General features: G+C 46.4%; 1 protein-coding gene across 1 annotated transcript in view; it reads right to left on the reverse strand.

The window, feature by feature from the left end:
* WDR1 (WD repeat domain 1) overlaps positions 1–25,248 on the reverse strand; it is a 79,644-nt gene that overhangs the window by 34,812 nt on the left and 19,584 nt on the right. Inside the window, exons 3-5 of the mRNA XM_038745152.1 lie at positions 14,225–14,315; positions 10,344–10,491; positions 6,919–7,099 (exon numbers count right to left, since the gene is read on the reverse strand). Of these exons, the coding sequence (XP_038601080.1) occupies positions 6,919–7,099; positions 10,344–10,491; positions 14,225–14,315 (420 nt within the window). The remainder of the gene's footprint in view (positions 1–6,918; positions 7,100–10,343; positions 10,492–14,224; positions 14,316–25,248) is intronic.

Consider the following 25,248-nt stretch of genomic DNA (forward strand, 5'->3'; position numbering starts at 1 on the left):
CCTCTGCAGAACCAAGTCTGTGTCGGCCAAAGTACGCAGTTTGCCAGGAATGTTGCTGGGTTGTTTGGAAGATTAAACCATTTTTTTTTTTTTGACAAAGATTTTGGAGTTTCAAAATGGAAAGCTCTCCCATGGGGGACGTGGGAACGTAAATTCCAACTCACTGCCTGAACTAGTCATACTGGCCTCCACCAAAAAAATTAAGATAAAATATCAACCTGGGATTGGAATCAACCCGGCAAGTCAGCATGCTCTTTCAGCCATTTATGGAAAGAGCAAAGAACTGGAATTTAGGAGACTTGGGTTCCAGTCCTGACTTTGTCACTTGCCTGCTGTCTGACCTTGGGGGAGTCGCTTAACCTCTCTGGGCCCAGTTCCTCATCCGTTCCCCCTCCCCGATAGACTGCAAGCCCTGGGTGGGGGTAGGAAAATTGATCACACTGTGTTGTACCTACCATAGTGCTTAACACATATTAAGTGTTTACTAAATACCAATATTATTATTGACCAAAGAGATACAGGCCAGCTCTTTCAGCAAACCTTCCTGATTAATTCTGAACCTTCCAAATTATATTAACCCAACAACCACACCCACTCACGCGGTTCTACCCAGCCTCAGCCCGTATGAATACTAAATTATTACTTCTGACATGTTACAGCTACTCTACTCCATCTAGCACTTGCTTTTCCTACCATTCCCACTATTTGAAAATATTTGCAATATCAGCTTCCACTAATAAGAGTGCTACTTAAATGCTTACTATAATAACAATTAATAGACGTATTTGTTAAGCTCTGTGTCAAGTACTGTACTAAGCACTGGGGTAGATACAATCCGGTCAAACACAATCCCTGTCCCACACAGGGGTTCACTCAGTGGGCAACAGAGCAGAAAGGGATTTTATCTCTATTTTACAGATGAGGTAATAGAGAATGTGCCCATTAGTGGTATTTGAGTACTTCCTGGGTGTAGAGCACTATGCCAAGCCCCAATTGGAGAAGTTAAGTGACTTGCCCCAAGTCACACAGTGGCAGGGGCAGAATTCTAACTCGGGTCTTCTGACTGCCAGGCCCAAGGAGAGGCAGCGTGGCTCAGTGGAAAAAGCACGGGCTTTGGAGTCAGAGGTCATGGGTTCAAATCCCGGCTCCACCACTTGTCAACTGTGTGACTTTAGGCAAGTCACTTAACTTCTCTGGGCCTCAGTTCTCTCATCTGTAAAATGGGGATGAAGACTGTGAGCCCCATGTGGGACAACCTGATCACCTTGTAAATTCCCCAGTGCTTAGAACAGTGCTCTGCACAGAGTAAGCGCTTAATAAATGCCATTATTATTATCATTATTATTATTATTATAAGGGCAAGGAATGTTTCTGATGCTTCTGGAAGCTGCCTCCCAAACACTGAATATAAATACTTGTTACTACTATCAATGGCATTTTTCAAACAGTTATATGCAGAGCACTGTACTAAGCACTTGGGAGTGTACAGTATAACAGAGCACGCAGAAACACTCCCTGCCAACAAAGAACTGCCAGTCTAGGGGGCAATTTACACATTGCGGGCAGGGAATGGGTCTGCTTATTGTTGTATGTACTCTCCCAAGAGCTTAGCACAGTGCTCCTTCTAGACTGTGAGCCTGTTGTTGGGTAGGGACTGTCTCTATATGTTGCTAACTTGTACTTTACAAGCGCTTAGTACAGTGCTGGGCACACAGTAAGCGCTCAGTAAATACAATTGAATGAATGAATGAATGCTCTGCACCAAGTGTTCAGTAAAATACGATTGAAGGAACTGAAGAAGGAATTAGCTCTGTGGTATTGTAAGATCCTGAAGCGTAGGGATCGTATTCATTCAATTGTATTTATTGAGCGCTTACTGTGTGCAGAGCACTGTACTAAGTGCTTGGGAAGTAAAAGTTGGCAACATCTAGAGACGGCCAGAGGTTAGGCTTACAGTCTAGAAGGGGGAGACGGACAGCAAAACAAAACCAGTTAACAAAATTCATCCATTTCAATCGTATTTATTGAGCGCTTACTATGTGCAGAGCACTGTACTAAGCACTTGAGAAGTCCAAGTTGTCTATTAGTTACTGTACCCTACCAAGCGCTTACTACTACTACTAATGATAACAGTACTAATTGTGGTATTTGTTAAGCGCTTACTATGTGTCAGGCACTGTACTAAGCCCTGGGGTGGATACAAGCAAATTCACAGTCTCAATCCCCATTTTACAGATGAGGTAACTGAGGCATAGAGAAGTAAAGTGACACGCCCAAGGTCAGAAAGCACACAAATGGCAGAGCTAGGATTAGAACCCATGACCTCCTGACTCCCAAGGCCCACTATACCATGCTGCTTCTCCAAAAGTAAGCGCTCAACAAACATGATAGGTTGCTCAGAAGCTTGTGGCAAATGGGTTGCCCACAGAAGGACCACACTGGAATCCAGAGAAGGGTAAGTACCACACACGGGCCGGAATCAGCCCACCAATCAGTGAGGATCCCTATTAGTGACCCCCCCCGGCTCTTGGGGCCACAGCCCCCCCGACACCGCTAACGGCACCCGATCCTCTCTGAACCAGGAAGGGACCTGTTGCAACCAGAATCAGCATCCCTCCCTCAGGGTCCACCCTTCCGCTCCCCACTGGACTTGAAAATGCCACTTGTGCCATAGAACGTCAGCTCATAAAGAGTGCTAATGTGTAGCTAGAGTCACCGAGCTGGGGTAAGAAGGAGGGAGGAGGAAGGAGAAGGGCTGGGTATGAGAAAGCTTGAATAAGCGGAAAGGCTTATAAAACGGTTAAGTCGCTAAAAGAGCAACTTCTAATATTAGGTTGAACTTGTGGGAAGTAGTGTGGCCTAACCCTGGCTGGGTGACTTTGGACAAATCACTTTGAAAAGAGCAGGTGTGATCTCCCCAAAATCTCCCCTGCTCCTCTCTGGTCCCACCCTCCTCCTGCCCCTTCTTCAACTCCTTCATCTTTCCCAGCGGTATCTGAAAAGATCTCCTGCCGTCTCTCAAAATCCACCCCGTCCACCTGCACATCCGACCCCATCCCTAAGTACCTTATCAAACCACCTGCCCACCCCGGCTTTCTTCCCTCCTTGATCCCCATCTTCAACTGTTCCCTCTCCAATGGCTTCTTCCCCACTGCTTCAAACGTGCCTGTCTTCCTTATTCTAAATAACCCCCCAGCTTGATCCCATGACTCCCTCCCACCTTTCCCTTCTCACCCCATCTCCCTCCTACTATTTCTCTCCAAACTCCTTCAGAGAGTTGTCTACACCCACTGTCTCAAGTTCCTCTTCTCCAATTCTCTCGACCCCCTCCAATCCGGCTTTTGCCCGCTTCACTCCACAGAAACCACCCTCTCAAAGGTCACCAATGATTTCCTTCTTGCCAAATCCAACGGCCTCTACTCCATCCTCATCCTCCTCGACTTCTCAGCTGCCTTTGGCGCTGTCGACCACCCCTATTCTCCTGGAAACATTATCCAATCTCAACTTCATTGACACTGTCCTCTCCTTACCATAGGCTTTAAAGCATTCGTTCACGCTGTCCCATCCTACCTCATTACTCTCCGACTACAACCAGCCCACAAACTTGGCTCCTCTACGGCCAACCTGGTCAATGGATCTCAATTTCAAGTATCTCTTTGCCGACCACTCGCTCATGTCCTGCCTCTGGCCTGGAACGCCTTCCCTCCTCAAATCTGCCAAACAATGACTCTTCCCCGGTTCAAAGCCTTATTGAAGGCCCATCTCTTCCAAGAGGCCTTCCCAGACAAAGCCCTCATTTCCTCTTCTCCCACTCCCTTCTGTGTCACCCGGACTTGTTCCCTTTATTCATCCCCAACCCCTCAACTCCAGCCCCACAGCACTTATGTACATATTCGTAATTTATTTCTATTAATGTCTGTCTCCCCCTCTAAACTCTAAGCTTACTGTGGGCAGGGAATGTGCCTGTTGTACTGTGCTCTCCCAAGCTCTTAGTACAGGGCTCTGCACACACTTTTTAAATACGACTGATTGGTATCACAACTTCTCTGTGCCTCATTCTTCTCGACCATACAATGGAGATTCAAAACCAGTTCTCCCTCCATCTTGGACTGTGATCCCTTTGTGGGACGGGGACTGTTTCTGACCCAATGACCTTGTCTCTACCCCAGTCACCGGGACACAATAAATGCTATTATTACTGTAACCATTATGTGTTTGAGCCCTGGTAAGGGGGAAGGGAGGAGGACAGGATCTTTTCCTTCTCTGCAACCAGAAGGGGTGCAATAAATAACACTGACTGGAGGGTTTTGGGGGTGGGGAGAGAGATGGGTAACTCAGGCTAGGCTCGAAGCAATGTGGCTTAGTGGACAGGGAGCAGGCCTGGGAATCAGAAGAACCTGGGTTCTAATCTCCTGAGTGACCTTGGGCTAGTCGCTTTGTTTCTCTGCGCCTCAGGTCCCTCATCTGCAAAATGGGGAGAAGAGCGTGAGCCCCATGTGGTACAGGGGCTGTGTCTGACCTGATGAACTTGTATCTACCCCAGTTCTTAGAACAGTGCTTACCACACAGTAAGAGTCTAACAAGTACCATAATTATTATTCTTCTTCTCCAGGTGTAACCCCCGCCCCACCTCCTCCCTGGCTCCACGTTCCCTGTTGGACAAATCGGGAGATGCAACCTCCAGCATGCCTCGAGCCTCCCTTCTCCCTCTAGGGCCGGGAAGTTATACGGGAATGGCGTCTCCAGCTCTGGGTGGGGGACGGGAAGAGACTCCTGCGCCTCCCAACCGAAGCCGAGAAAAGCATGCACGGGAACTGCCGCCTTCCCTCCCATCCCCGAGGGTCTCTGCCCTCAAGCACACTCCATGCCCACCACAAAAGCTTCCCCACTGAGAAAAGCAATGCGGTAACCTCCCCCTTCCCTCCCACCACCGAGGGTCCCTGGTCCTGGCAAGCTCCGCTCCACACCCACTGTGTTGGGTACAAAAGCTTTCCCTCCTGTTTGGACTCCTCCATCCCTGCTGAGAGAAGTCCTGTGGTAACATTCACCTTCCCTCCCACCACCGAGGGTCCCCAGTCCTGCCACACTCCGTGCCCGCCGGGCCCGGGAGAAAAGCTGCTGCCACGCACTCTCCACGTCCCCAAACACTGGACAGATGGCAGTGCCACCGCCTCTCCGGGTCCTGACACTCGATCTCTTCCTCTGCCCTGGTGAGGAGACTCATCCCACCCCACCTTTCTCGGGGAGAGATGGAAGGAAGACATGTGGTGCCACAAAACCCCCTGGAAGACAAGTGTCTGTAGCGAGAAATGTGTCCTGAAGCCTGAGCCATAAGCAGCAGTGTGGCTTAGTGGGTAGAGCACAAGTCTGGGAATCAAAAGGACCTGAGTCTTAATCCTGGCTCCACCACAAAATAATGGTAGCATTTGTTAAGCGCTTACTATGTGCAAAGCACTGCTCTAAGTGCTGGGGGAGATACAAGGTAATCAGGGTGTCCCAAGTAGGGCTCACAGTCTTTATCCCCATTTTACAGATGAGGGAACTGAGACCCAGAGAAGTTAAGTGACTTGCCCAAAGTCATACAGCTGACAAGTGGCAGAAGTGGGATTAGAACCCACAACCTCTGACTCCCAAGCCCAGGCTCTTTCCACTAAGCCATGTCTGCTGTGTGACCCTGGGCAAGTTGCTCCACTTCTCTGGGCCTCAGTTACAGCATCTGTAAAATGGGGATTAAGAGTGAACCCCATGTAGGACAGGGACTGTGTCCAATCTGATTAACTTATATCTATCCTAGTGCTCAGTACAGTGCTCGGGAGTAGTAAGTGCTTTAAAAAGTACATTATCATCATGAGCCCAAAGAGCCTCAAATTTCCATCCTCTAGCCACAGCATTCTGATTTTTTTTTATGGTATTTATTAAGTACTTACTATGTTCCAGGCACCGTACTATGCGTGGGGGTAGATACAAGATAATCAGGTTGGGCAGTCTCTGTCCCTTACATGGTGCGCCCAGGCTTAATCCCCAGTTTACAGATGAGGTAACTGAAGCTAACAGAAGTTAGACTTGCCCAATGTCACAAAGCAGAAAAGTGGCAGAGCCGGGATTAGAACCCAAGTCCTTTTAATTCCCAGGCCCGGACTCTATCCACTATGGCCAAGCTGCTTCTCATCTTGTATATCTGTCTTGGTAGGGTTTTAATGTTTCATTATTCCAGATGTGCCTGTCTCCAGTCCCTCCTCCCCACTTAGATTGTGGGCCCCTCCAGCCCCCCCGAGATGTATTGAACAAAGAGGAATGTGTGGGTTTCTCCTTTAAATAATAATGACGGCATCTGTTAAGCGCTTACTATGTGCAAAGCACTGTTCTAAGTGCTGGGGAGGATACGAGGTGATCAGATTGTCCCAAGCAGGGCTCACACTCTTCATCCCCATTTTACAGATGAGGTAACTGAGGCACAGAGAAGTTAAGTGACTTGCCCAAAGTCACACAGCTGACAATTGGCGGAGCCGGGATTTGAACCCATGACCTCTGATCCCAAGCCCATGCTCTTTCCATTGAGCCATGCTGCTTCCCTGCCCTTTAAATGGGCATTCCTCCAAACATTAGCTTAAAACCACCGCCAAAACAAAGAACAAACAAACCAGAAAAACATCTCCACCAGGCTGGGGTGCAAGGTGGAAATCTTGTCAGCATCCCCGTAATTTCCTTCTCTTTCTGCGCTCAGGGCAGGGATAGTGATGAAGCTCGGACTTTCCTCAGACCAGAGTTGGTAGTTCTCAGTATACCCGTGATTAAAGAGAAGACGGCATGTTGGCCGAGAGCAGTGGAGCCAGCCCCCGGGGTGGGCAGAGAGAGTCACCGGTTACGACACGACACCCTTGGGGGGGAGGGCGGTGGAGACGAAAACGCCGGACTTACGCCCATGGTGAACTTGAACTTGAAGGGCGGCCCCTCGAAGAAGGCGGCGCAGTTGTCATCGCTGGCCGTGGCCAGCCGGTAGGGCCGGGTCTGCTTGATGTCCACGCTGTTGATGACCTTGTTGTGTCCGGTCAGCTCCCCGACTGAGGAACCCGTGTCCCACAGGAAAACCGCACCGAACCTACCCGTCAAGGGACAGACGCGCACGCATCAGTTCTACTCATATCTATCTCCCCCTCTAGACTGGAAGCTCACTGTGGGTAGGGAATGGGTCTGCTTATTGTTCTGCTGGACTCTCCCGAGAGCTTAGCTCAGTGCTCTGCACACAGCACTCAATAAATACGACAATAAATTGAATGAATGAATGGTGGAAGTCAAGAAAAGAAGTGGGGAAGGGGAATAATAACAATAATAATAATGATGATAGTATGTGTTCATTCATTCATTCGTATTTACTGAGCGCTTACTGTGTGCAGAGCAGCATACTAAGCACTTTGGGAAGTACAAGTTGGCAACATATCATCATCATCATCAATCGTATGTATTGAGCGCTTACTATGTGCAGAGCACTGTACTAAGCGCTTGGGAAGTACAAATTGGCAACATATAGATGTGTTAAGCGCTTACTAGGTGCCAAGCACTATTCTAAGCGCCGGGATCGATACAAGTTAATCAGGTTGTCCCACGTGGGGCTCATGGTCTTAATCTTCTAGACTGTGACGGTAGGGACCGTCTCTATATGTTGCCAACTTGTACTTCCCAAGCGCTTAGTACAGTGCTCTGCACACAGTAAGCGCTCAATAAATACGATTGAATGAATAAATGAATGAATCCCCATTTTACAGATGAGGTAACTGAGGCACAGAGAAGTACAGTGACTTGATAAGTAGCAGAGTCAGGATTAGAACCCACAACCTCTGATTCCCAAGCCCATGTTCTTGACACAAAGCCACGCTGTGGGATATGGTACACAGAGAGAGCGATTCAATCCTGCTCTCACCAGGGCCGTGCCTACAAATGCTTTGGAAGGGCACCCGTGGGTGTTGCATTTTGGATGGCAGGGGAATATGGGGCTCCAGAGGCAGTGTGGTGGAGTGGAGAGCGCACGGGCCTGGGAATCAGGGGACCAGGGTCCTAATCTTAGCTCCGCTGTGTGGACTTGGACAAGTCGCTTAACTTCTCTGGCCTCAGTTAACCCCACCTATAGAATGGGGATTGATGATGGCATTTGTTAAGCACTTACTACGTGCAAAGCACTGTTCTAAGCACTGGGGGGATACAAGGTGATCAGGTTGTCCCCTGTGGGGCTCACAGTCTTCATCCCCATTTTTACAGATGAGGGAACTGAGGCTCAGAAAAGTTAAGTGACTTGCCCAGGGTCACACAGCAGACATGTGGAGGAGCTGGGATTCGAACCCATGACCTCTGACCCCCAAGCCCGTGCTCTTTTCACTAAGCCACAGCTGCTTCTTAAAGCCGGGAGCCCCATGTGGGGCATGGACGGTATCCAACCTGATTAGCTTGTAACGACTCCACACGGCAAGCGTTTAACAAATACCATAAAAAAAACCACAAAACTGGCGAAGCTTATCAGAGAGGTAAGAGGGCATAAGGTAGGAAATCTGCCTCATCATGGAATCATTTAAAAGTCTGAAGGGATTTATTCATACTAATCTGTCTCCCCCTCTAGACAGTAAGCTTTTGGAGGGTAGGGGACCTGTCTACTAACTCTCTTTTACCGTACTCTCCTAAGCACTTAGAACAGTGCTCTGCACACAGCAAATGTTCAAATACCACTGATGGGGAAGTGGCAGAAAAATAATATGCAGGCTGAGAAAGGTTTGTGAAGTATGGATTTGCCTTCAGGTGCAAAAAGGTTGTCCTGTCACAATTACTGAATTGTGGCATATGTTAAGCACTTACTACATTCATTCAATCATATTTATTGAGCGTTTACTGTGTGCAGAGCACTGTACTAAGCGCTTGGGAAGTATAAGTCGGCTACATATACAGACAGTCCCGACCCAACAACGGGCTCACAGTCTGGAAGGGGGAGTACTACAAGTAGTAATACTACTAGTACTACTACTGAAGCAGCATGGCTCAGTGGAAAGGACACAGGCTTTGGAGTCAGAGGTCATGGGTTCAAATCCTGACTTCGCCACTTGTCAGCTGTGTGACTTTGGGCAGTCACTTCACTTCTCTGGGCCTCAAGTTACCTCATTTGTAAAATGGGGATGAAGACTGTGAGCCCCCTGTGGGACAACCTGATCATCCTGTAACCTCCCCAGCGCTTAGAACAGTGCTTTGCACATAGTAAGTGCTTAATAAATGCCATCATTATTATTATTATTACTAGTAGAAGTACTACATGCCAAGCACTGTGCTCAATACATGGTTCCCTGTCCCACACTGGGCTCAAAATCTAAGGGGGAGGGAGAACAGGTATTCAAATCCCATTTTACAGAAAGTTAAATGACTCACATAAAGTCAAAAGCAGGCAAATGGCACAGCTGGGATTAGAACCCAGGTCTTCTGACTCCCAGCCCTGTACTCTCTCCACTGGGCCACAATGCCCCCTAAATCACTTCCCATGTATCATCATGAGGCAGGGTGACTGTCTGATCTGATGATCTTATATCCATTCCAGCACTGAGTGCAAATGCTTGCCAGATAGTGGATGCTTAAATACCACAATTACTATTATCTCGCAATAAGGTCCTTAAATTGGGAAAGAGAATTTCTGCACAAGGAGTCAGGACCTGAAATTCATTTATTCATTCAGTCATATTTTTTGAGCACTCACTGTGTGCCAAGTACTATACTAAGTACTCGGGAGAGTATAATTTCTAGACTGTGAGCCCGCTGTTGGGTAGGGACCCGTCTCAATATGTTGCCGACTTGTACTTCCCAAGAGCTTAGTACAGTGCTCTGCACACAGTAAGCGCTCAATAAATACGATTGAATGAATGAATGAATGTAATAATAAAAAGACACACTCCCTGTCCACAATGAGCTTACAAATCCTTCCTAGTCTCTAACCCAGCCAGCACCATATTTATTAATAATAATAATGGCACTTGTTAAGCACTTACTATGTGCCAAGCCCTGTTCTAAGCACTGGAAAAACAAGTTAATCAGGTTGGACACCGACCCTGTCCCACATAGGGATCACACTGTGAATCGCCAACAGATGAGATAAGCCCAGAGAAGTGACGGGATTTGCTCAAGGTCACACAGCAAACATGTGGCGGAGGCGGGATTAGAACCCAGGTCCTTCCAAATCCCAGGCCCGTGCTCTATCCACTAAGCCACACTGCTTCTATTTGATAGGTAAGATGTCCAAAAGTCAAGGAAACTAAATTCCCTGTCCTTTGGATTCATCATAAGACTGTGCAGGTTGACACCACAGCACAATTACTCACTTTTCTCGTCCTTCCCCGACAACTGCAAGTCTCTTGCTGTCTTCCGTCCACGCAATGTCCTTGATCTTTCCGGCAAAGGGCTGATACTCATATTTCAGGAGATGTTCCTTCTGTGTCGTATCCCAGATTCTCAGCTTTCCAGAGACATCTGCCACAATTAAATATGAAAATTAAAAAAAAAAATCACTATTCCAGCAAGGATCTGGTGGTCACGTGACTTGCCCATCTGTCAGTAAGATGTTCAAGGATCCTGAGGAAGACTGAGAGAAAGAGCAGGCTACTAAGGTGCTACATCCCACAATAGGTAGATCAAAAAATGCTTCGGCGTTTTTAAATCGAAGCTTAAAAATAGAAAGTGGGACAGTCTCTCTGAAAGCCAGACTCAAGAACAAATTCATCTCCAAGTTTTTAAATGAAAAGCATGTGAGAAATATAACACATGGTTTCAGAGAAAATAAAATACTCAGCCCTCCAAAAAATAAATACAAATCACACCTCCTCCAATTAATTTCCTACACTGTCACATCAACCCAACAGCCACCTAGCACATTTGGATTTCAAGCAACCCTGGGCACTTGGGAACATAATACTTAGAATTATGGCATTTATGAAGCACTTATTATGTGTCAAGCACTGGGGTAGATATAATCAATCAATCGTATTTATTGAGCGCTTACTGTGTGCAGAGCACTGTACTAAGCACTTGGGAAGTACAAGTTGGCAACATAGTTAATATAAATTAATCAGGTTGGACACAGTCCTTATCCCACATGGGGCTCACAGCTTAAGTAGGAGGAAAAACAGGTACCGACTTTCCATTTTACAGATGATGAAACAGCCTCAGTTATCTCATCTGCAAAAAGGAGATTGAGACTGTGAGTCCCATATGGGATAGGGACTGTATCCAACCTAATTTGCTTGCATCCCCCCTAGTGCTTAGTACAGTGCCTGCATATAGTAAACACTTAAATAGCACAATTATTATTATCTTAAAGGGGCCGTGACAAGAGGCTGAAGGGGGATAGTCAGGAGAAAATTATCGTATTTGTTAAGCACTTATTGAAGGTGGAACTCTTCAGCTAACTGGAGGTATTTTTAAGAAAGCAGAGACACTAACCCCCAATACCCTGATAGGTTGCTTTGTGCTCTAACTGCTTGAGCCCTGCTGCAACGGTGTTGAATTAAGAGTGGAACAAAGTTATCATCACACCTTCTTGGTGATTATCCTTTTGATGGTCTTTACCATCAGCAGGTGTAACTGGTTGCACAAAGAGGGTTCAGGCCAAGCTCAAGACTTCGCTGTGTAACCTTGGGTAAGTCACCTCACTGCTCTATGCCTCAGTTACCTCATCTGGGAAATGGGATTGAGACTGTGAGCCCTGTGTGGGACAGGGCTTGTATCCACCCCAGCGCTTAGAACAGTGCCTGGCACATAGTAAACACTTACCATATACCATTATTATAACTATTATTCTTAACCGGAAAGGCCGGACATTTGAGAGGTGATGAGGCAACACTGCTATTTTTACCTAATAATGCTTGATATATGTTAAGTGTTTTCTATGTGTCAAACACTATAATAACTGCTGGGGTAGAGAGAAGATAAACAGGGTGGACACAATCATTATGCTACACAAGTCTCAGTTTAGCGGGACAGGTATTGAATCTCCCAGGACCACATTCATAATGGAGAGCACCTGGGTTCTCATCCCAGCTGCTCCCCTTGCCTGCTGTGTGACCTTGGGCAAGTCACTTCACTTCTCTGTGCCTCAGTTACCTTGTCCATAAAATGGAGGTTAAGCCTGGAAGCCCTTGTAGGACAGGGACCGTGTCCAACCCGATTATCTTGTATCTACCCCAGCGCTTAGTACATTGCCCAGTACAAAGTAAGCATTTAAATACCATTATTTAAAAAAAGGAAATCGGTGAGGATGATTCACTGTGGAAACGGTACTTTGGCACCAGGAAATGACTCAGCTACTTCGGGGTACCCACAAAACTTGGCTTCCAGAGCCTCCCCACCTCCTTACTCCTCCCTTCAGTAAGGACTTAACTCCTTCCTGATGGAACCACACCCCCTTCCCCTCCCACACAGAAGTTACCCATGTCTGCTGTGTGACCTTGGGCAAGTCACTTCACTTCTCTGGGCCTGTTACCTCACTTGTAAAATGGGGATAAATAGGGTGAGCCCCAAGTGGGGCACAGATTGTGTCCAACCTGATTAACTTGGTCAAGTCCATCCCAGCGCTTAGAACAGTACTTGATAGTAAGCGCTTAATATTGTTAAATTACTTGGTGCTTTCGGTCTCCCTCCCAACTAGACTGGAAGCTCCTTGTGGGCTACCAACTCTACTGCAGCACATTCCCCCGAGCGCTTAGTACAGTGCTCTGTGCCCATTAAATGCTACTGATCAACTCCCCATCGTCTAACGGTAGACACCTCTTTGGCAGATGAGCTTCACTAGAGTCGCACTTTCTAGGGCTCAAAAGCATAAAAATAAACCACTTTCCTAAAAGGCCCGCAGCCCAGAAATAAACGTGCCACTCCCCTGAAGAGAAACCCACCCCCGACAGGAGGAAACTTCCAGGAGAAGCACCTATAAATTATTCACGTACACACCTCATGGTAATGTCCTCTAAACTCCTTTCCTCATAGAATGTCATCATCTCTTTGGCCAGGGATTGATTCCCCATCCTCTTCTAACAGCTCTGGCTTTCTTAATAGATCTTGGAAAGGATCAACCCCGGCTCTGCTCTTCAGCAGCCAAGTCGGGTCACAAGGGAAGATGGAAGAAGCACCGCTCCCAGACCTTAGAGGGTCTTCACCAAGCGAAACTTAAAAAATCCCCAGGGACCTCTGCTCACCGGACAAGAATACGTCTGCTGGGTGATCGTGGGCCAGTAAATGCTCTGGGCCTCCACTTCCTCAACTGCAAAATGGGGATTCAATATGTGTTCTCCCTCCCCCTTGGATAGTGAGCCCACATGGGGCTCACAGTTTAAGCAGGAGGGAGAACAGGGGCTGAATCCCTGTTTTACAGTTGAGGAAACAGAGGCCCAGAGAAATGAAGCAACTTGCCCAAAGTCACCCAGCAAACAATTTACCTAGCCATGATTAGAACCCAGGTCCCCTGACTCTCAGGCCTGTGCTCTCTCCACTAGACATACAAGCCACTGGCCTATTAGAGGACCTCCTATCCACCACATAGGTCAGAAGACTCTTTCAGGAACCACCAAGATCCAGCTCAGGGGAAAGTCACTTCAAGCATTTTAGTATCAGACTCCTGAACCAGTAGAACCTATAAAACGAGGCCTGAGAACCGCTTCGATTTTGTCTACCTCGCCGTGGACCTCTCGCCCACATCCTGCCTCTGGCTTCGAATGCCCTCCCTCCTCATATCCCACAGATGTGAGGCTTTGCCCACTCTTCGAAGCCTTACTGAAGGTGCAGCTCTTCCAAGAGGCCTTCCCTAAGCTCTCCTTTCCTCTTCTCCCACTTCCTACTGCGTCGCCCTGACTTGTTCCCTTTATTCATCACCCCCCTACAGCACTTATGTCCATATCTGTACTTGATTTAATTATATTAATGTATGTCTCACCCACTCCAGACTGTAAGCTCACTATGAGCAGGGAATGTGTCTGTTATATTGTACTCTCCCAAGCGCTTGGTACAGTGCTCTGCACACAGTAAACGCTCAATAAATACGATCGAGGGAGCCCTGGAACCGAGATTCCTTAGTACGTCAATACCATTTAAATAAAAGTGAATTAGATGCGCCTCATCCCGTGCCAGGTCCCCACGAAGGGCAGTCATAGTCAGTACGGATACCTGTAATGGGCAGACAGACCCGTGCCAAGCCAGGCCCAGCCATCGTACCCACCTCCGGACGCGATGTAGAAGCCGCTGGGGGCATATTTGGCCACGATGACTTGGTGGGCATGCTCCGTGTAGATGTCGGCAACCGCTGGATTCTACGAGATACAGGGGAATTGTCAGCACCGACCGGCTCTGGCTATTCCTTTTGAAAATTCCAAGTACAAAGTCACCAAACAGAATCAAAACCACTTTAATAAAAAAATAAAAAATCTGGGACACGAAACTATAAATAGCCAGCAGGTAGCATTCCCTGAGCTGAGAACGAAAATATGTGCTATCCTGGGAGACCTAGGAAGGCGGCAGCAACAGTTCCTTAATTAGTTTACAAGAAGCAGCGCGGCAGAACAGAAAGTGTCTAAATGGGTGGAGTGCTCACCAACTAGAGGCTTGCTCTAGCCAGCTAACCTGAAGACTGAGTTTTCTGGGCATCAGAGATTTCATTTTCTTACACCATCATCAATTGTATTTATTGAGCGCTTACTGTGTGCAGAGCACTGTACTAAGTGCTTGGGAAGTACAAGTTGGCAACATATAGAGACAGTCCCTACCCAACAGTGGGCTCACAGTCTAAAAGACTGTCTAAAAGACAGTCTAAAAGACTTTATCATTTAAGTGACATCGAAGCTCACATTTCACATAATGCGCTGTCAAACATGCTGGTTCCCGGTAGCCCTACCTTAACATGGCTGCACCTGTCTCCACCTTAGGGCTTTTAATAAACAGGTCTGACTACCCAAGTTAACTGATTTTCAGGTGCAAGGCCAAAGCATCTTGGCCTAGTGGATAGAGGACAGGCCTGGGAGCCAGAGGGACCTGGGTTGTAATTCCGGTTCTGCCACATTGGCTGTGTGACCTTGGGCAAGTAGTTTCACTTTTCCGGACCTCAGTTACCTCACCTGTAAAATGGGGATTAAGAGTATGAGCTTCATGTGGGACCAATTAACTTGTATCTATCTAGCCCATTGTTTAGAACAGTGCTTGGCACATATTAAGCACTTAAGTACCATAATAATAATTACTTATACTTACTGAGCACTTCCTCTGTGCAGAGTACTGTACATACCACTTTAAAAAAAAAGGGTATTTGTTAAGCACTTACTTTGTGCCAGACACTGTACTAAGCACTGAGGTAGATATTAGAGAATCAGGTTGGACACAGTCCTTTTCCCACACAGGGCTCACAGTCTTAATCCTCATTTTACAGATCACGTGACTGAGGAACAGAGAAGTTAAGTGACCCGCCCAGGGTCACAGCAGACAAGCAGGAGAGTACAGCTTGTAAACAGGAGCCCTGCTCTCAAGGAGCTTAGTTATTATTGATAATAATTATGGCATTTGCTAAGTGTTTACCGTATGCCAAACGTATACTGAACACTGGGGTAGATACACGATGATTACGTCAGACACAGTTCCGATCCCACACGGGGGTCTAGGTGGGAGAACAGGCATGGAGACCCCATTTGACAGATGAGGAAACTGAGGCCCAGAGCGTTGACTTACCCAAGGTCACACGGCAGGAAAGTTGTGGAGGCTATACTGAGAGCTCACCTCCTCCAGGAGGCCTTCCCAGACTGAGCCCCTTCCTTCCTCTCCCCCTCGTCCCCCTCTCCATTCCCCCATCTTACCTCCTTCCCTTCCCCACAGCACCTGTATATGTGTATATATGTTTGTACATATTTATTACTCTATTTTACCTGTACATATATATTCTATTTTGTTAGAATGTTTGGTTTTGTTCTCTGTCTCCCCGTTTTAGACTGTGAGCCCACTGTTGGGTAGGGACTGTCTCTATATGTTGCCAACTTGTACTTCCCAAGTGCTTAGTACAGTGCTCTGCACACAGTAAGTGTTCAATAAATACGATTGATTGATTGATTGATTGGAGCCAAGATAAGAACCCAAGTCCCCTGACTACTAGTCTCTGTACTTACCGTGCTTCAATCTCATCTCTTCAATGCTCACCCCTTCCTATCTGGCCCTCCCTTGCACTTCCCGTCCAGACCAACGCTCTCTCCATGTTCAAAGTCCTTCTAAGAGCCCATCTCCTCCATTGAGCCCTCCCTGACTAGCCTCATCTTCCCATCCTATTTTCCATCCCGGTGTCATCCACCTACTTGGGTCTGTACCCTCTGACTCATCTGGCCACTCACCCAACCTGCACAGTGAACAAGTGAATGTAACATACACATATCAAGTGGCGTGGGTTCTGGGTTGGGATGAGTACCTTGGGGCTTAGGGGGTGCGATGAAGAGAGGTTAGTCGGGGAAGGTTTCCAAGAAAAGATAGGATTTTAGTAGGGCTTTGAAGACAGGGAGAAGGCTTGTCTGTTTGATGCGAGTGAGGTAAGGCAGCTGGCACCAGAAACACACAAATTAAGCAAATTCAGTCTCTCCAAACTGCTGGGGCCGGAGTAATCTGACTCCATCAAGGCTGGTGGCGATTGGTCCCAATGGGGGATAGAATAATAATTATGGTACTTTTCATTCATTCAATCGTATTTATTGAGCGCTTACTGTGTGCACAGCACTGTACTAAGCACTTGTACTTGTTAAACACTTACTATGTGCCAAGCACTGTTGCAGGAGCTAGGGTAGATACAAGTTAATACTAAGAATAATAACAGTATTTGTTAAGCACTTACTATGTGCAAAGCACTGTTCTAAGCGCTGGGGGGATACAAGGTGATCAGGTTGTCCCACGTGGGGCTCACAGTCTTAATCCCCGTTTTACAGACGAGGGAACTGAGGCCCAGAGAAGTTAAGTGACTTGCCCAAAGTCACACAGCTGACAATTGGCAGAGGCAGAATTTGAACCCATGACCTGACTCCAAAGCCCATCCTCTTTCCACTGAGCCACGCTGCTTCTCTAATCAGGTTGGACACAGTCTGTCCCACATGGGGGTCACACTTTTAATCCCCATTTTACAGAGGAGGTAGCTGAGGCTCAGAGAAGTTAAAGGATCAAAAGCTTTACCACTCACCACCAGCACTGGAGGGTATTCCTAGCTCTGGAGTTTTCAGGAGGAAGATTCCTGGCTTTTTTTGTTGTTGTTTTTAAATGGCATTTGTGGCAATAACTGTACTAAGTGCTGGTGTAATAATAATAATAATGGCATTTATTAAGCACTTACTATGTGCAAAGCACTGTTCTAAGTGCTGGGGGGATACAAGGTGATCAGGTTGTCCCACGTGGGGCTCACAGTCTTAATCCCCATTTTACAGATGAGGGAACTGAGGCACAGAGAAGTGGCTTGCCCAAAGTCACACAGCTGACGATTGGTGGAGCTGGGATTTGAACCCATGACCTCTGACTCCAAAGCCCGTGCTCTTTCCACTGAGCCACGCTGCTTCTCTAAGAAGTGAAGTGACTTGTCCAAGGTCCCACAGCAGATGAGTGGCGGAGCCAGAATTAGAACCCAGGTCCTTCTGGCTCCCAGGCCATCCACTATGCCATGCTACTGAGACTACTGAATCTCCCCTCTCCAGTCCATACTTCACTCTGCTGTCTGGATCATTTTTCTAAAAAAAACTGTTCAGTCCATATTTCCCTGCTCAAGGACCTCCAGTGGTTGCCCACCTACTTCCACCAAAGCCCCTAACCATAGCGCTTAGAACTGTGCTTGGCACATAGTAAGTGCTTAAATACCTTAATTATTATTATAGACTTTAAAGCTCTCAGCTTGCCCCCTCTTACCTCTCCTCGTTCGTTCAAAAACGTTCAGACCATGTTTCCCCACTTCTCAAAAAACTCCAGTGGTTGCCCACCCACCTCCGCATCAAACAAGAACTTCTCATCATTGGCTTTAAAGCTCTCCATCACCTTGCCCTCTCCTACCTCACCTCGCTGCTCTCCTTCTACAGGCCAGCCCGCACACTCTGTTCCTCTAATGCTAACCTTCTCGCCGTACTTCGATCTCATCTAGTATTTAACAAATGCCATAATAAAAATTAAAAAAATAATAAAGCCCGCTCCACCACTTACCTATTTTATTTGTCCATATTTATTCTATTTATTTTATTTTGTTAATACGTTTTGTTGTGTTGTCTGTTTCCCCTTCTAGACTGTGAGCCCGCTGTTGGATAGGGACTGTCTCTATATGTTGCCAACTTGTACTTCCCAAGCGCTTAGTACAGTGCTCTGCACACAGTAAGTGCTCAATAAATACGATTGAATGAATGAATCTCACTGCCGACCTCTTTCCCACATCCTACCTGTGGCCTGGAACGCCCTTCCTCCTCATATCCGACAGATAATCACTCTCCCCCACTTCAAAACCTTATTGAAGGCACATCTCCTCCAAGAAGCCTTTCCCAACTCAGCCTTCCTCTCTTCTCCCACTCCCTTCAGCGCCGCTCTTGCTCGCTCCTTCACCCAGTGTTTAGAACAGTGCTTCGCACATAGCAAGCACTTAAATACCATCATTATTATCCTCCCTCCCCACAGTACATATGTATAAATCTGCATATATTTGTAATGTATCTGTTTATTTATATTAGCGTTTGTCTCTCCCTCTAGACTGTGAGCTCATTATGGGCAAGAATGTGTATGTTGTTATACCGTATTCTCCCAAGCACTTAGTATAGTGCTTTGCACGTAGTAACGGCTCAATAAATACAACTGAATGATTTCCTACTACAGAACAACCTACACATTTTGCTCTCCCAGTACCAACCTACTCAGTCCCTTGATCTTGTCTATCCTACCAACAGTTCACCCACATCCCCCACTCTTCATATCCAACACTCTCATCACCTTCAAAGCCTTATTTAAAAAAATAAAATAAAATATTCACACCTTCTCCAAAAGGCCATCCCTAAGCTCTCACTCTCCCTAGTGTCACTTCTGCACTTGGATCTGTATTCTGTAAGCACTTATATCTATAAATCCTGTCATTCGCCCTACCTGTAGTTTATTTCCCTGTCTGTCTCCCTTTCTGGACAGAAAGGTCCTTGCCGGCAGGAAACGTGTCTACGAACTCTACTGTATTGTATTCCCCCAAGCGCTTAGTGAAGTGCTCTGTACATAATAATAATAATAATAATAATTGTATTTGTTAAGTGCTGACTATGTGCAAAGCACTGTTCTAAGCGCTGGGGGGATACAAGGTCATCAGGTTGTCCCACAGTGGGCTCACAGTCTTAATCCCCATTTTAAAGATGAGGTAACTGAGGCCCAGAGAAGTGAAGGGACTTGCCCAAAGTGGCAGAGCCGGGATAAGAACCCGTAACCTCTGATTCCCAAGCCCGGGCTCTTTCCACTGAGCCACGCTGCTTCTCTACATGGTGAGCGCTTATGAGATACCACTGTCCGAAGGAGCTTACGGTCTAAAATAACTCCGTCCCTCCCACATCAGACAGACCACAATTCTCCCCACATGCAACTCCCTGGGAGCCATTTCTTAAAGGGCGTAGAAACGAGATAATCAGATTGGACTCAGTCCCTGGCCCAACCCAGGCTCACAGTCTGAGGGGGAGGGAGAACCGATTTTGAATCTCCATTTTACAAGAGGAAATGGGCTCAAAGAAGTGACTCATCCAGCATTACACAGTAGGTAAGGAGGGGAAACAGGAAGAAAAACCAGGTCTCTGCCACCCAAGCCTGTGCTCTTTCCTTCGCCTCAAGTGTCATCTCTGACAACAAGCCCTCCCCGATTGCTCTTTCAGCCCCCTCAAGCAGAGGAACCTTTCCCTGACTAAGCTCGCATCTTTTCCTCTACTCTCTCTCCCTTCTGCATCACATGGATCTGTACCTTTCATGCACTTTTATGTAAAGAGCTGTGATTTTAATTTTAAAATATTTGTCTCCCTTCCCCTTTAGACTATGAGGTTCTTTTGAGCAGGGAGATGTCTACCAACTCTCCCAAACGCTTTGCACAGTGCTCTGCATACAGTAAGCCCTCAATTTGTTCCAGTCAATCGTATTCACTGAGCAGTTACTGTGTGAAGACCACTGTACTAAGCGCTTGGGAGAGTACAATGCAACAACAGAACACATTCCTTCCCTAAAATGAGCTTACAGTCTAGAAGGAGCTTATCAGCTCTTGTACTTATGAACACATTTATGTCCACTTTCAAGACTCAGAATGACATTGAGTGCTTACTGTGTACAGAGCACTGTGCAAGATGTACTCTGTTTTGAAACACTAGTTGTAAATAATTTTCTATTTCCAGTCTTCCAATTTCATAAACTCCTTGTCGGAGGGGAAAGTGTCATGTGGTTAATCTGTACTTCCCAAGCACACACGACAGTGCGCTGCACAAAGTGGGTGTTCAGTAAGTACTGCTACTACTTCTACTACTAATAATAATAATGATGACATTTATTAAGCACTTACTATTTGCAAAGCACTGGTCTAAGCACTGGGGAGGTTGCAAGGTGATCAGGTTGTCCCATGGGGGGGGGCTCACAGTCTTAATCCCCATTTTACAGATGATATAACTGAGGCACAGAGAAGTTAAGTGACTTGCCCAACATCACACAGCTGACAATTGGCGGAGCCGGGATTTGAACCCATGACCTCTGACTTCAAAGCCCATGCTCTTTCCACTGAGCCACGCTGCTTCTCGCTATCTGTAAAGGAGCGATAAGAAGGCCTACCTTTCCCCATCTCACAGGGATGTTTTGAGGATAAAGTGAGATGACACCGGAGACATTTAAGAAGCAGGATACAAAAAGCAAGGCACCGTTCTGATCAAGTCAAAACAGCTGGTATACACAACTAATTTCCCTAACTTAAAGATAAAAACAGGTAAAGCAGGAGAAGGCTATTTTGAAACATTTTGGATTTGAGAAATTACATGAAAATCACCCAAAACCCAAGCAAGGAAGAGTCATAAGCAAAGACTTCCCAGGATTTGGGGCCGGGGAAGACATCAAGCACCAAATGCGAGAGGTGCAAGTCTGTTGTATCGTTCTCTCCCAAACACTTAATAGTAGAGTGCTGAATACCCAGTAAGTGCTCGATAAATGCCACCGATTTCTCCCCTCACATCGGGCTACAAAAGGACAGTTGGACATCACAGTGGTCATGCGACACACGCCTCCCCCTGAGAGTTGACTCAGTGGACACTGGCATGCTCCAGAACACACGCAGGATGCATGCATGGATATCCACCAAGATAGCACCCCAAAAAACTGGCCAGGGTACACCATCATCATCAATCATATTTATTGAGCGCTTACTATGTGCAGAGCACTGTACTAAGCGCTTGGGAAGTACAAGTTGGCAACATATAGAGACAGTCCCTACCCAACGGTGGGCTCACAGTCTAAAAGAAGTGTCACAGTGCACAAGCTGGGAACTCCTGTATTACCACTCAATTCTGGAGCAGAACATTCTTTGAGGGGAAAAATCTCACTAGCCCCAATAAATGAAAACTTTGGCCATGGTGATCGCTACTTTGGTGATAATGTTAGGTTTCCAAAAGCCACGGGATTCACGATCCCACAAGATCTGGCAGCATGGTCTACTGGGAAAAGCAAGAGATTCAGGAAGCAGTGCAGTGCTCTGCACACAGTAAGTGCTCAATAAATACAATTGAATGAATGAATGAAAGAAACCTGGGTTCAAATCCCTGTTCCCTCAGTAACCAACCTTGGGATGTAGGGCAAGACACTAGGCCGTGGGAAGCAGCATGGCCTAGTCACAAGAGCACAGGCATGGGAGCCAGAGGACGTGGGTTCTAATCCCGGCTCCGCCACTTGTCTGCTGTGTGACCTTGGGCAAGTCACAACTTCTCTGTGCCTCAGGTACCTCATCTGTAAAATGGGGGTTAAGACTGTGAGCCCCACATGGGACAACCCGATTACCTTGTATCTACCCTAGCACTTAGAACAGTTCTTGGCACATAGTAAGCTCTTAATATATACTATAATTATTATTATTAAACCTCTCTGGGCCACAGTTTCCTCATCTGTAATTAGTATTGTCATTATTACCGTGTTTAAGTACAAATGTGTCTGTTGTTACATTGTACTCTCTCAAGTGCTTAGTACAATGCTCTGCACACGGTAAGCACTCAATAAATATGACTGACTACTATGTGCCAAGCATTGTGCTAAATACAAGATAACCAGCTCCCAGATGGAGCTCCCATTCTAAGCAGGAAGGACCTCAAGTATTGGATCCCCATTTTACAGATGAGGGAACAAGCACAGAGAAGTCGAGTAACGTGCCCTAGGTAATAATAATAATAATGATGGTATTTGGTAAGCGCTTACTATGTGCAAAGCACTGTTCTAAGTGCTGGGGAGGATACAAGGTGATCAGCTTGTCCCACGTGGGGCTCACAATCTTAATCCCCATTTAACTGATGAGGTAACTGAGGCACAGAAGTTAAGTGACTTGCCCAAGGTCACACAGCTGACAATTGGCGGAACCGGGATTTGAACCCATGACCTCTGACTGCCAAGCCCGGGCTCTTTCCACTGAACCATGCTGCTTCTCTAAGGTCACACAGCAGGTAAGTGGTGGAGCTGGGATTAAAACCTAGGTCCTCTGCTTTTTACACTAGGCCACGCTTCTACATGTTATTACAGTACTTGTTACGTGCTCACTATGTACTAAGCACCATTCTAAGCACTCAGTTAATCAGGTTGGACGCAGTCCCTGTTCCAAAAGGGGGTCAGTCAGGCAGAGCCAGGATTAGAACCCAGGTCCTCTGCTCTTTCCATTAGGCCACGCCGCTCCACCTGAAGACGGTCAGCCTCACACCTGTAAAATGGGGATAATCAGAATGTGAGCTTCATGTGGAAAGTGAACTTTGTCCCATCGCACACATAACCTTATAAACTCCTCCTCTAGACCATAAACTCCTTGTGTGCAGGGAACATGGCTACCAACTCTATTGTATTATATTCTCCCAAGCCCTTATTACAGTACTCTGAGCCCTTGAATGATTGGCCTGGCAAAACACTGAACATACAGCAAGCACATCAGGACCATCCTTTGGCTGATCAGATGGAAAAGCAGGTTGTAAAGCTGTTATTTCCCTGCCAGAATACAAACCCTTTAGAAACAGTCAAATCTCCACAGGCTCAGTGGACCCTGTGCGCTCAGTTCTGGGGTATTCATTCACTCCTTCAATCGTATTTACTGAGTAAATATTTATTTATTTATTTATTTAATCAATCAATCAATCAATCATATTTATTGAGCGCTTACTGTCCTATTTATTTATTTATCTATAATATGTATTTATAAGTATCATAATATTATAATAAATATTATATATTGTGATTATTATATTATAATAATATTTATGATATTTATTTGTTTTATTTTACAATATTTATTGTACTATGTACAAAGCACAGTACATTCCCTTTGTAGATCACGATCAACCTTCAGGTCTGACATGGTGCCAGTTCCACACAGGCTCCTACAATAGGACACAGGGAGAGGCAGCTAACAGCCTTCTGGGCCTCAGTTTCCTCAAACAGGGATAGGTGACTTGTCCAAGGTGACCCGGCTGAAACTAGACCCCCACTCTCTTAGTAAATTCCATGTAGAACATGGCAAGAGACAGTTTTCAGATGGAATTATGTATTACACTCGACTTAAATAAAACCCACTCCAAAGAACACCTCCTTTTTAGCTTCAGCTAGCTAGAAATACAAATAGTACCAGGATAAAAAGCTTGATTTTAAGTAGTACCTGAATATGCACATTTTCAAAGTGGGGTGCCTAATGAACTCTATTTTTCCACTTGTGTGAATTTAGCTTCTAGACTGTATGCTCCTTGTGAGCAGGAAACGTGTCTATTAACTCTGCTGTACTCTCCCAAGTGCTTCAGCCCAGTACTCTGTGCAAAAATATAATTATATCATACTCTCCCAAGCACTTTCAGTGCTCTGTGGAAAAAAATAGAACTGATTCTAAAAATGCAGCGTAGCGGCCATGGACGACACTTCTGCACATCTGGCTGCACCTGAAGAAGTCAGCATAGAATGAGGACTATTCCCCAGGGAAGAAGTTTATTCCCCAGGTGTTTAACACTGACAAATAGCCCTGGCCAGCGAACAGGCGATACGTCCAAAATTTAGATTCAAACACACACGCCCCTTGGTCTCCACGCAACATAAATTCATCCCAAAGACAAAACCCAAGTCAAACGGGCCTCACTTTCATCTTTCCCCACATCCCCAAAGCTTTGCTTCCCGTTTGCTTATACCTTCCCCAACTTCTGCCGGTCAAAAAAATTCCAAGAAGCCTAGACCGGAGCCCTTCCTGACCTTTAACAAAGAATTATTTCACGAGTAATGCCGGTCGGCTAATTCAACCAACAGGGTACAACTAAATAGAGAGACCAAACCTTTGGCCAAAGAATAAATCCTGAGCGGGCAATCAACTGAACACACAGGACACGCCTCTGATAGATGGGGAGAGGCAGCGTGGCCAAATGTTAAAAACACAGGTCCAGAAGTCGGGAGGACCTGAGTTCCAATCGTGCCTCCGCCACTTGTCTAGTCTCTGATCTTGGGCAAAGTTGCTTAAACTTTTCTGTGCCTCATTCATTCATTCAATCATATTTATTGAGCGCTTACTGTGTGCAGAGCACTGTACTAAGCACTTGGGAAGTACAAGTTGGCGACATATAGAGGCCTCAGATGAGGCCTCAGCGACCTCATCTGTAAAATGGGAATTAAGACTGTCAGTCTCATGTAGGTCTCTAACGCTGTAAGCTCCTTGTGGGCAGGGAATGTGTCTTATTGAAGCAGCCTGGCTCAGTGGAAAAGAGCCCGGGCTTTGGGGTCAGAGGTCGTGGGTTCAAATCCCGGCTCCGCCACTTGTCAGCTGGGTGACTCAGGGCAAGTCACTTCACTTCTCTGGGCCTCAGTTCCCTCATCTGTAAAATGGGGATTTAGACTGTGAGCACCCCTTGGGACAACCTGATTACCCTGTAACCTCCCCAGCGCTTAGAACGGTGCTTTGCACATAGTAAGCGCTTAATAAATGCTATCATTATTATTATTATTATTATTATTATCCCAAGCGGTTAATACAGTGCTCTGCACACAATACAACCC

Source organism: Tachyglossus aculeatus, chromosome 4 (genome assembly GCF_015852505.1).
Source record: "Tachyglossus aculeatus isolate mTacAcu1 chromosome 4, mTacAcu1.pri, whole genome shotgun sequence".
NCBI lineage: Eukaryota > Metazoa > Chordata > Mammalia > Monotremata > Tachyglossidae > Tachyglossus > Tachyglossus aculeatus.